The sequence below is a fragment of the Primulina huaijiensis genome, chromosome 17, assembly GCF_012295235.1.
Source record: "Primulina huaijiensis isolate GDHJ02 chromosome 17, ASM1229523v2, whole genome shotgun sequence".
Classification (NCBI taxonomy): domain Eukaryota; kingdom Viridiplantae; phylum Streptophyta; class Magnoliopsida; order Lamiales; family Gesneriaceae; genus Primulina; species Primulina huaijiensis.
This window is the reverse complement of record NC_133322.1, coordinates 3,092,060-3,104,139: the sequence shown is the minus strand read 5'-3', so window position 1 is coordinate 3,104,139 and position 12,080 is coordinate 3,092,060. Positions and strand designations below refer to the sequence as shown.

The 12,080-nt window shown below is 36.6% G+C and overlaps 2 protein-coding genes and 1 pseudogene across 5 annotated transcripts; all 3 read left to right on the top strand.

The window, feature by feature from the left end:
- Positions 1-332: 332 nt before the first annotated feature.
- LOC140963520 (pseudouridine kinase) lies at positions 333-4,837 on the top strand. 2 transcript variants are annotated; one of them, XM_073422876.1, is made up of 9 exons: positions 333-451; positions 574-704; positions 1,260-1,346; positions 1,717-1,764; positions 2,124-2,221; positions 2,313-2,427; positions 3,231-3,313; positions 3,570-4,131; positions 4,662-4,837. In XM_073422876.1, exons 2-9 carry the CDS (start codon positions 650-652, stop codon positions 4,718-4,720), a joined length of 1,107 nt encoding a protein of 368 aa, XP_073278977.1. In that variant the 5' UTR covers positions 333-451; positions 574-649; the 3' UTR covers positions 4,721-4,837. The 2 variants fall into 2 exon arrangements, with proteins under 2 accessions (XP_073278977.1, XP_073278976.1); XM_073422875.1 differs by having other exon boundaries at positions 339-451; positions 574-699; positions 1,244-1,346.
- A 412-nt stretch (positions 4,838-5,249) lies between these two features.
- Positions 5,250-9,539, top strand: LOC140962961 (isoamylase 2, chloroplastic-like). Of its 3 annotated transcripts, none has more exons than XM_073422099.1 (3): positions 5,250-5,419; positions 5,791-8,416; positions 9,264-9,539. In XM_073422099.1, the coding sequence occupies exon 2, from the start codon at positions 5,862-5,864 to the stop codon at positions 8,403-8,405; it is 2,544 nt and encodes an 847-aa protein (XP_073278200.1). In that variant the 5' UTR covers positions 5,250-5,419; positions 5,791-5,861; the 3' UTR covers positions 8,406-8,416; positions 9,264-9,539. The 3 variants fall into 3 exon arrangements, with proteins under 3 accessions (XP_073278200.1, XP_073278198.1, XP_073278199.1); XM_073422097.1 differs by lacking the exon at positions 9,264-9,539 and adding an exon at positions 8,719-8,885; XM_073422098.1 differs by lacking the exon at positions 9,264-9,539 and having other exon boundaries at positions 5,791-8,533.
- An 865-nt stretch (positions 9,540-10,404) lies between these two features.
- On the top strand, positions 10,405-12,042 carry LOC140963278 (4-hydroxy-3-methylbut-2-enyl diphosphate reductase, chloroplastic-like; annotated as a pseudogene).
- The last annotated feature ends 38 nt before the right edge of the window (positions 12,043-12,080 follow it).

The window sequence follows — 12,080 nt, the reverse complement described above, 5'->3', positions numbered from 1 at the left end:
TTTAAATTTTTTAACATTATAACTATCAGTATTATTATTAATTTATTTCTTATGATTTATCATCATTATTATTTTATTTAAAATAATAACATTCATCAAAATATAAAAATAAAATAAAATTTTATAATAAATCTAAAGGGCCGAGATTTGTAACCCCGGTCCTTGAAAAATTAAAGGCAACGGCGGGTTTTCAAATCTCAATCTGGGCCCTTAAGAATTAAAAATATTTGACATTTTGATTCCATTTTCATGGGCCAACCTTCAAATCGTAGCCCATTAATAAAGAACATTAGAAGCTTTTTAGCCCAAATTTCGTGGAGAAAAGCCCAATTGATTATCCATCGGTTCTGTTTACCCGACGCATGAACCGAGCAGACAGCCAAGATGGAGAGCTGATCAAATTTCAGAATATTTTTTTCACGGGAATCCAATCACAGCATTCATTCACATGGTAATTTTTGCAGAGTTTCCATTGTGGTTTTTTTTTTTAAAAAAAATATATGAATAAGTAATTCTTGTTTTCGATGTTATGAGTTTACAAGCTTGCACTGTGTTTGCGCGAGTTTATTCCAGGAATTGGATAAAAAGGGGCAAGTTTTAGGCGATGAAGCAGAGCCAGTTGTGATAGGAGGAATGGTTTTGGACATAAATGCCACCCCTTCTGTGCCTGCAAATCCCAGGACCACCACTCCTGGAAAGGTGTCGTATGTATAGTTGTATACCGATACTCTGTGAACTGATATCCATATTGCTTTTGATGTTATCTGCAATCTAGATTTTTTAGTAAAATTATTCTGTGAAAATGTACTGTTTCCGCAGCAAGGAATAAGGACTAAGGAAGTTGGTGTATAAAATGCTTAGCATATTTCTTGTTGGGTGTAATCAATTGTTTGTTTGATTCAAGGTTGTGTGGTCAGTAGTGTTTTCTTCAGAAGATAACTTTTCTTTCCAACAGGGAAAAAACATTTAAAGAACATTGGTGATTTATTTATTTATTATCATGGAGATTGCTCAAAAACTTAGTAAGTCTGTCAGAATAAAATCAAGACTGAGAATATCATTCTATGGAGGTGTATACATATGAAAGCATAAAATGCTTTACTATTGCATCTCATCAGTTCATTGAAAATTTTAAAAGCGCCCGTGATAATCATTTATTTTATTTTGCTCTCGACTTGTCCTTTTATTGTTATGTGTTGTTTCCTTGTTATATTTGTGTATGATTTGGAATTTACCTATTCAGGTTCACTATGCATTAGGTGGTGTAGCAAGAAATGTTGCTGAATGCTTGCTAAAACTGGGAGCAAAACCTTACTTGATAAGTGCCACAGGATTTGACTTGGCAGGTCTACCCTCTATATATTTACATATAACAGCTGTAATATGAAATGATTTCCAGGTCATGGTGCGATGATCTTAAATCTTGTGAGTTTTAAGCCAATGGTATAGAAGAAACAGAAAGATGTCACCGCTAGATTCTAAGCTTTGGATGCTACTGATGTCCTATTGAAATTTCTAATATCCTTAGCCAATCTTGGAAAAATGATGATACCGTCACAAAATCTTTCATGAAGAACCTGTATGCTCTATCCTTTCCGGTGGCATGCATCATACAAATCTTATCCATCAACATCGTTATTGTTTCTGGTATTGTGATAGTTTATGGGCGCATTTCTTGTCAATACACACATGGCATGTGATCTATATTTTAACCAGGCAACTTGATGTTGGAAAGCTGGAGATCTGCTGGATTATCCATAGAAGGTAAGGACTTACTCCCTTGACTTTCTTGTTGAGCACCAATCATTCACATGTTACATCTTAGTGATTGGAATTTTTGGTGATGCCCATCACATGCATCACCGTCTTTTAATCTATCATGCCAAGGAATCTTGAGATGGAACATAGAGTGAAGGGCATTACAGTGATGAGAAAAATAGAAAGATGTCAAGACCTTCTTAGTGGTCCCATATATTTTGAGTTGATAAATTTGTTTCGGCCTTAAAAGAATAAATAAAGGCCTATTATCTTTTTTCCCATTGATATATCCCTTTATCATGTGGCTGGACTACATATGCTTCTGGTAAACTTTACATAGATTTTATCAGTTATTCCCTCATCAGGCATTAGGAAGATCCAAGATGTCGAGAGTGCAGTTGTTTGCAACATATTGGATGGTGAAGGTGAATTAGCTACTGGTGTTGCTAGTGTGGAAGCAATTGTAAGTTTCTTTTGAAAGAGTTCTGTGGTTCTTATTGCTTGATATGATATAGTACTGATTCCTGGTTGTTTATTTGGCAATATGTGACAAGGAAAGGTTCCTTACTCCTGATTGGATTCAGAAATTCAAATTCAAATTCTGTGTTGCTCCTGTATTGATGGTTGACGCAAACTTAAGTCCTCCAGCTCTTGTTGTATCTTGTCGAAGTATGTTAAACATCACCTATTTGCTATTCTTTCTTTCTTTGTGAAATCAGAGTTTAAAGTTGTGACGAAGGATAAAAAATATTGTAAAATGAGTCATCCCGAGTACAGATTATTGGGAGATGCACATGCATGTCCAAATATGTCATTTTGTATCTGAGTATGCTGCACGTGGCAATCTGAGTAGCTTGTTTTTTTTACGATTATTGTTAGGATGGGTCTGGATTTCAGATGTGAAACAAATTTCAAAATATGTTATTTTTGTATAGTTATTTCTTCCTCTCCGTCTTTCAAAATATGTTCATCATAAATAGATAAGTAACACTTGTATTTGGCCCCTAACTTGGCTTCATAAATGCACTTCATGTGAGCCTGGTAAAAAGTTAATAAAATTATTATGTTGATGATTGGATGAGGAAAGTATATCAAATTTAAATCAGAGGCTCTGATTGGTGACTGTTCAAAAGTACAATTTTGATGTACGCGTTTTGTTATTCCTTATATCGATAACAACTAGGCTAGTAACGCTAGTTATTGACGCTGTGGGAAACCTTCAAGCATGGATGCTCTTTATTTTCTCACATAACGCCTGCCATATCATCCCATTTATTAATGGTTGTGCCAAAGTGTGTTTCGGTACAGTTAGAGATTATGAATTCGTTTTCTTGTTTTACCTAAGGAATTAACAAGAGCTTGTTAATATTATTCTCCAGAGACTGAACTTATCATGTGAATCAACTCTCTTATTGCAGAATTTACTGTTAAAGTTCTTGTTTGAAGCGCTTATTGGCTGTAATTTTCCTCAGTGGCAGCAGAATGTGATACTCCTGTTTGGTTTGAGCCGGTATCAGTGACAAAGTCCAAAAGAGTCGCTCCCATTGTAAAATATGTGAGTGCTAAAATTCTTGTTTGTCATCGAGGATTGATCTCTTTTATTGGTAAAAATCTAATTGCAGTTTCAAATTTAACATCTGTTGCGGTTTTGTTCTTAGCACCCCTCTAATCTTTATAGTTTTAGTTTCTCATTGTTGTGAGCATTAAGGATGGACTTAATTGCCAGTTCATTGCTTTCCCTGTGACACCCTTCTAAATTTCACCGTTTATATTTCAGTATGACTTCCTGCTAATTGTAAGTTTTTGGACAGATAACTTTTACCTCTCCCAATGAAGATGAGCTTGTAGCTATGGCAAATGCTCTTTCTAGTGGAAATAAATTCTCACCGATTGAAAGAGATATTTTGAGTAGCAGTTGCTCCACAGAATCATTGTTTCAAATGCTAAAACCTCCAATATGGGTTTTGCTAGAGAAAGGTATTCAAGTGGTGATTGTCACTCTTGGATCTAATGGAGTGTTCCTATGCCTCAAAGCAATGCATGGAGTAGAGAAACATGATTTTATCAAAAGGAAGTCTTTTTCTTTCTGTAGAGAACTGTATGAAACTGTTAATTTAAGTTGCCCACCAAGCAGGACTTTGAACACTTCTAGGCCTAGTGGAAGTTACTATATTGCTATACATTTTCCTGCTCTTTCTGCCTCGGTAGTTAGGCTTACTGGTGGTGGTGACTGCTTCGTTGGTGGCACGATAGCATCGATCTGTTCTGGTTTAGATATAATGCAGAGTGTGGCAGTTGGGATTGCAGCTGCTCGAGGAGCCGTTGAAAGTGAGAGTAATGTCCCTGCAGAATATGATTTGACGAAAGTTGCAGGTATCTATGTTCCTGGTTTGTGCTGATTAATATGTCGAATTTGTCTCTTTTCTATTTTAGTGATTCAATGTCTTTTCTAAAGTCTTTTGGTGAGACTTAATTTTAAGAGGATGAAGATATTAGAAAAGTGAAATAACTTTGTTTTAGGAGAAGAAACGCAATCTGCATCTTTAAATCGTCTCTACCGAAATTCCTCCTAGAAGTGGTTAGTATCCATTATAGAAGCTCTTGCCATTCATTCACATTCAACGTGTTTAATGAATAGAGAAATGCACAGGCTTGAATCTAGTAAAGTAAAACTTTTAAAGATCTCGAACAGTAATAACCGAGATCAATTCTTTCTGAAGTTTCTGTTGAAATTTAAAATTCCGACAGAAGAAATCATTGAAAATATATAATCGAAATGTTCTTGTTCTTCTGATTGCTTATGATCTCCATATTTGTAAACATATAAGTTGAATATATAAACTATAATGGACAACAGATAGTCTGGCTCAAGATAATGGCATGATGATTTCCCTTGTGTGCAGATGATGCGAGGTCCGTCTACTCAGATGCAAAAGTGGTCTTCTGTGAATCAAAGTTGTAACATCAGGGGCACATTTTCTTTATACTTTTGACAGTGTAAGCATAAGTGTCTTAAAAATTGTCCTTTTGTCGATTCAAATTACCATCCTAGATTATTTTGGATTGATATATGCTCACATCTCTCTAGTTCAACGTTTATCATATTAAGTCGACTCACGTTTAAAACCCAGCGAAAAAATCCCTCACCTCCACATGAGTTCGAACCCACGTAAAATGGGAAAAATCTTACTAAAATTTTATTTCTTTGTAATAAAAGAATAAAAAGAGCTTTAATACATATTCTAAGCACTTGTCCAAATGACATTATCTCAAGCGTGAATTTTTCTGGCATGCAAGACCCAAAGACGCTAACCGTGATCTTTCCCACCACCACAATAATTACTTTAATATATTAATTATTTAACAATTCTTTATATTTTATCATTTCGAAGTTTAATTCAGAATATATAATATAATATTGTTAAAATATTTATTAAATAACATAATTATTTATATTTAATTTAAACTTAAAAGAATCGCCATTCTTGCTCTGACAATATCGAAAAGGGTCGGAGGGATGTGCGTACGATTTCTTGAAAAACTATTGCTTCTTCAATTCATCCTCTCCGTACTCCCATCAGTCCACAGCTCCATTCGCCACGGTCGCTTCTTCAATTCATTCTCTGCTCTGCTATTGGCGATTGCTACTCCATTTTAGAAGGTATTTATGCTACTTAAATTATCACGCGATAACGAGTCACCCACCGACGTCCCGATTTTGATTTTCTGAACTGAAGTGGTGGTTAAGTAGTCATTTTCTCGAGATGATGTCCTCTTTAGGAATTAAAGGGTCCATGAACTAACAATCCGTTAGCATTTTTGAACCTTTGTCGAAGATAGCTTTTGAAAATTCATAAGCAAATTGCTCTCAGAAGAAGCAAACAAAAATGTTGTGATATTATGCTTGTCAAACTACTTTGGGATACCAAAAGACTGAATTTTACAGCGTTTGATAATCATCATCTTGTGTATGTAGCGCATAGTTGTTGGGATAGTTTGATATATGACCACCCTGATCGATCATTTTTGCAGGAAAAGATTGACAACCAAGTGAATTATTTGGCTGCATTCCAATTTCACTATTTCATCATTTATGTGTTTGAATGACCATGCTTCCTGTACAGTATGCTTGCTCAAGCTGTCGAGCTTTTGAATCGCCTGATCTATTTGCTGCCAATTTTGGGATATATGTGAAAAGGGTTACAAGGGATTTAGTAAAATTTGATCTAAAACAGAAAATAGTCAAAGGTCGACTCATGAAATCTGGTGGGAGGATTTCTCTGGAGCATCATGTGATGAAGGCATTGGCCACTTCAGACGTTTCAGTTGTTCAAACCACGGAAAAAGTAGCATCTTATAGATTTAGGACAGAGATTGGTGGTCAGTTGAAGGTGCTCGTTAGAAAGAAAAATAACAAATGTGAAGTACGTGTTGAAGTCTCCACCTTGCATGGAGAGGGAGATGGAGAGCTTATTATGAGCTGGGGCCTGTTCAGATCTGACTCATCAATCTTTATGCCGCTGAACTTTCAAAAATCAAGTGCTGATAGCAAAGATAATGTTGTCGAAACCCCATTCATCAAAGATTCTGTAGGTCGATTAGCTGTTGAATTGGATTTTGATGCAAGTTTAGCCCCTTTCTATGTTTCAATTCTATTGAAGCCTTCTGGTTTTAAAATACCAACAATTAAAAGCCACAGGAAAGCTAATTTTGTTGTGCCAGTAGGTTTTGGCTCTGGACGCCCTTTTCCCTTGGGCCTTTCTTTCTTGGATAATAGATCCATAAACTTTGCCTTTTTCTCGAGTAATGCTGAAAGTGTCGTCCTATGTCTATATTCGGAGTCTACAGCTGACAAGCCTGCTTTAGAGATTGACCTGGATCCATATGTCAATCGTTCTGGTTATATTTGGCATGCCCTGATAGATGATTCTCTGCCCTTTAAGAGCTATGGTTATCGCTGCAGCAGTGGTAATGCCAACAGAGGGCAACATGTTCTTTTGGATCCATATGCTAAGGTTATAAAGGACTTTGGGTTGGGTTTAAGTCGAAAATGGCTTGGAAAATTGTGCGAGGAACCTGCATTTGATTGGAGTGGTGAGTTCCATCCGAGCTTACCTTTGGAGAAACTTATTGTTTATCGATTAAATGTCACCCGCTTTACAAAGGATAAGTCAAGTAAGTTACCTGCCAATACTGCTGGAACTTTTTATGGTATTTATGAGAAACTGCACCATTTCAAAGATCTTGGTGTCAATGCCGTCTTATTAGAGCCAATCTTCCCCTTTGATGAGCACAAAGGACCCTATTTTTCTTGGCACTTCTTTTCTCTTGGAAGTTCATATAGACCTTCTGGCGACCCGAAGTTTATTGCAAATTCCATGAAAGAGATGGTTAAGAAGCTGCATGCTAGTGGAATTGAGGTTTTGCTTGAAGTTGTTTTCACCCATACTGGTGAGGACGCAACACTGAAAGGAATTGATGATTCATATTATCACGCCAAAGAGGACTTGAAATCTAAAAATATGCTGAATTGTAACTACCCTGTTGTGCAACAAATGATCTTAGAGAGTCTTCGGCATTGGGTGATTGAGTATCACATCGATGGGTTCTGTTTCATCGATGCAACTTCACTCCTGAGGGGTAAACACGGTGAGTTCCTTTCACGCCCTCCTTTGGTTGAAGCTATTGCTTTTGATCCATTACTTTCGAATATCAAAATAATAGCAGATTCTTGGGATCCATATGACATGGAGACAAAAGAATCAGTATTCCCTCACTGGAAACGGTGGGCAGAAATGAACGGAAAATTTTGTGTTGATGCAAGAAACTTTGTGAGGGGTCAAGGTTCTATAAGCAGTTTAGCAACACGATTTTGTGGAAGTGGAGATATCTTTCTGGGTGGTCGGGGTCCAGCATTCTCTTTCAATTTTATTACTAGAAATGTTGGACTCACTCTAACAGATTTAGTTAGCTTTAGTAGTGAAGAAGTAGAGTCTCAGTTGAGTTGGAATTGCGGGGAAGAAGGACCCACAAATAAGAATTCTGTGCTAGAGAGGCGACTTAAACAGATCCGTAATTTCCTTTTCATATTGTTTATTTCTTTGGGTGTGCCAGTTCTCAACATGGGAGACGAATGTGGTCAATCTTGTGGAGGTTCCCTGGCATATGCTGACCGGAAACCTTTGGATTGGAACTCCTTGAGATCTGGCTTCAGTATTCAGATCACACAATTTATTTCATTTTTGTGCTCATTGAAAATGAGACGAAGTGATCTTCTTCAGAGGCAGAGCTTCTTGAAACAAGATAAAATTGAGTGGCATGGAACCGATCTTTCTCCACCAACATGGGATGATCCATTATCCAAATTTGTAGCTGTGACTTTGAAGGTTGACAAAAAGTTAAGCCAATCGACTTCGGCTTTTCCAAAACCATGTGGTGACTTGTTTGTAGCCTTCAACAGTGCTAATCAGTCTGAGGAAGTTTCTCTCCCGTCACTTCCAGATAACACGGCTTGGTTTCGTTTGGTTGATACAGCGCTTCCTTTTCCTGGCTTTTTCTCTGTTGATGGTGTTCCTCTTGAAGATGGTTTATCAACATATGAAATGAAGTCTCATAGTTGTGTGTTGTTTGAAGCTCAGAGCTTGTAGTCGTGGTTCCGGTTTGTACCTATGCCATACTTTCATGAGCATTATATATATATATATATATATTTCTCATTTGGCACTATGTTGCTTTACTAAATTACAAATTTATTTTTACCATGTCGTGATCTCTACCTGATTAGCCATTTTTGCAATAGAAGTAAGCCTCCTTTTACGGTGTACTTAATGTTCTGTGGCAAGTGACATGATTCATTATATTTGCCAATGGTTCCAACACTTGATGATAGATGCTCTTTTTATGCTGGTAGCATAGGATTCTACAGTCGTTGATGTAGATTGGGATATTTCTTTGAAACAGGTAAACTCAGCTCGAGCCATTGTGCAGAATCAATGTCTTGAAATTTAGTTCTGTTGGACTTCACTTCTCTATTATCTGTCATCTTGATAGTGGTCCTGCACATTTCTTGAAATTTAGTTCTGTTGGACTTCACTTCTCTATTATCTGTCATCTTGATAGTACCCGTACATTATGTGCGGGAGTGGTGCCTTCATCTATCAGGCCATGTTTCCAGTTTTGGCGTATTCACTTCCGTATTTTTATTTGTCAATACAAAATCCAAGTTTTCGACCATGATTTAAACAACCCTCTGCGTCAGTTGCGCATCCAAGCCTGAGCTTAGGGGCAAAGGTAAGGAGGAAAGTGGTGAATTGCATGGACAACATTATTAATTCCATATTCTTCCCTTATGAAAACTTTGTTTCCAATCTTTGTATAGCTCTTGTCTCTGGATCTATATAATCCACAACCAATTTGATTTGCTAACCAAATTAGATGACATGAATCTCAGCCTTGAGTTGACTTCAACATGCGTGTCATTTTATGCTGCCCCTTTGTTTGAACAGGCAAAGAACGAAAGTTCGATAATCAATTCTTGGAAGTACAAGATTGATCTGAATTTCTATGTGATACTTGTCTCCTACATATGAAAACCTTTGCAAAGCAGAAATCAGCAGATAGCCTACGTGGTTTCAGAAATACACCGGGGGCAAGAACCACTGTTTATGGATACAGAAACTGCAAGCAGCCATGCAGTCATAGCTGTCGCCGCAGGTTTAAGAGGAAGAAGCCTTGAGGGATGGATGCCAGTTCATTTAATCTTTTAACTTTCGTATAATCGAAGTGAACAATTATGCCAATAATTATTTGGTCTTCTTTAATTACATTTTTTTATTCAATAAATAAAATATATTACTCAACTAAATAAATACAAATACCACGGCCATTACATGTGAATTACATCAAAATCAAATAGAAAAAACATTAACTACTCTACAATCATATCATCATCATTATAATATATACATGATCGTTTGAAAATTGAGTTTCATTAAAAATTTAATATTATTTTAATAGTACTAAAGTTTATTTATTCTTTTTTATATTATAAAAAATATATAATTATAATTGATATTTTGAATATATGTATATAATTAGTAGTTTTTAAAATTCGGTAAATAATTATTTATCTTTATTTTTAGAGTAGGTCTTTTGTGAGACGATCTCTCGAATTTTTATCTGTGATACGGGTTAATCTTACCGATATTCACAATAAAAAGTAATACTCTTAGCATAAAAAGTAATATTTTTTCATGTATGACCCAAATAAGAAATTCGTCTCATAAAATACGATCCGTGAGATCGTCTTACACAAATTTTTACCTCATTTTTAAGGGATGAAGACATTCCTTGGTCCAATGGAAAGCGTAAAACAATTATTGATAATGTAATTGTGATATTTTTAGAATTAATGACGATCGCGTAATTTAATTGTGAAGTATTTTTATTTTTATTTTTGTGAAAACCAAATTTACGAAAATAGCCCACCCATTTAACATCAGCCGCTGCATAAAATTTCCCCATAAAAAAAATATAGACATATGACACGTGGTATTTAATCATTGGTTGATACTCACAAATATTTTGAACCACACGTGTGACGCGGGAGATAAATTCCGCACCATGCACGCATACGCTGCAATTTACATGGCGATCGCTCTGAAGTACTCTCGTGTCCCCACCAGCCCGGACTTCGGCTGCCCGCAGAGTAGAACTTCCCGCCGTCGGAGAGCCTCCTCCGTACGGTGTCAAGCAGCCGGAGAAGCTGAGTCTTCGTCTACCGCCTCCGCGGAGTTGGAGTTTAATGTGAAGGCGTTTCACCTCACCTTGACGAGGAGCAGAATTACAACCGCAAGGGGTTCGGACAGAAGGAAGAGATTATGGAGCTAATGAACCTCGAGTATACAAGTATTTTGCGATTTTTGTTCCTTCTTTGTTGACATTTTTTGGTTTAATTGATGGAAAATATGAGCGCTCCCAATTTAGTTTATTTGGAATGAAATAGTTTTTTTAAAACTAAAATATGCTTGTTCTCTGAGTTTCCAGGTGACATTATAAAGAAACTGAAGGAGAACGGGTATGAGCATACGTGGGGAAATGTAACTGTGAAGCTCGCTGAAGCTTATGGATTTTGCTGGGTTGGTTGAGCGAGCTGTCCAGATTGCTTATGAAGCTAGAAAACAATTTCCAACGGAGAGGATTTGGATAACTAATGACATCATCCACAACCCATCTGTTAACCAGGTTCCTATTTCTTGTAATGTTAACTATCTGCTCATAAATTCAATGTTTTTTGGATATAGATGATGGGTTAGGGATAAAAAAGATATCAATATTAGTTTCACGGTTCTGTGTGAATCCATAGATATTTTGGTTGATTTTCCTTTCAGTTAAATGTTATTTTGGCTGAATAACTTGGTAAAACGATTAACCTGTCATTTTCGGTTTGCTTATATGATTGATTATGATCACCGTTGACGTGTAATATGTACTGCATCTGTTGCTTCGTCCTTTATGTGATTTATATTTCGAAACATGCACTAACCCCTTTCCATCAGTTTGTACAACTGAATTGTGTATGGTCCCTTGGGTTGGATCGTGGAAATCTTCTGCCTATTTGAATAATTTTTCTCCATAATCGTTCTCAAAATCTAAAATCCACCCCAACCATATTAAATGGACTCCTCTCCCTCTGTGGCCACCTCACTCAGGATCATGACTTTGCTCCTGATGCTCACCGGAAAACAGCGAACGGTTTTGAATGTGGTGGTTGTGCACCTTTTGAATAAAATATCTTGTCACTGGAACCCTTACTATGCATATTGTTCATTAAGAATGTAAATCTTACTCATGAATCAAGTGAGGAGGGAAACTTTAATGGATGCAATTAAACGATTCAGTTCTATCCCACCAGAGACTTGAAGAGATGGAAGTAAAAACTATTCGTCTTGAGAATGGTAACAAACAATTTGACCTATATGTAATACTCTTGTCCCACGTGTTTAAAATCAAATATTTAAAATGAATTTATAATGGTTTACAATTGACTTTTATAGCAACTTGGGTTAATCATTTTCGTAAAGCGAGGACGAATACGAAGTAGTTGCTATATGAGCCCATTGTGCAGTCAGGCAGGGCGACCCCGGGCTCGGGGCGTGACACTATACTTCAATAATACGTGGAAAATATGCTCATGAAGAGACTATTGCAACTGCCTTCTTTGCTGGGAAGTATCTCATTGTGAAGAACTTGAAAGAGGTGTTTCTAACTTCATTTTACCTATAATGTTCGTCTATTGATCAGCATTGGTGAAAATTTCGCGG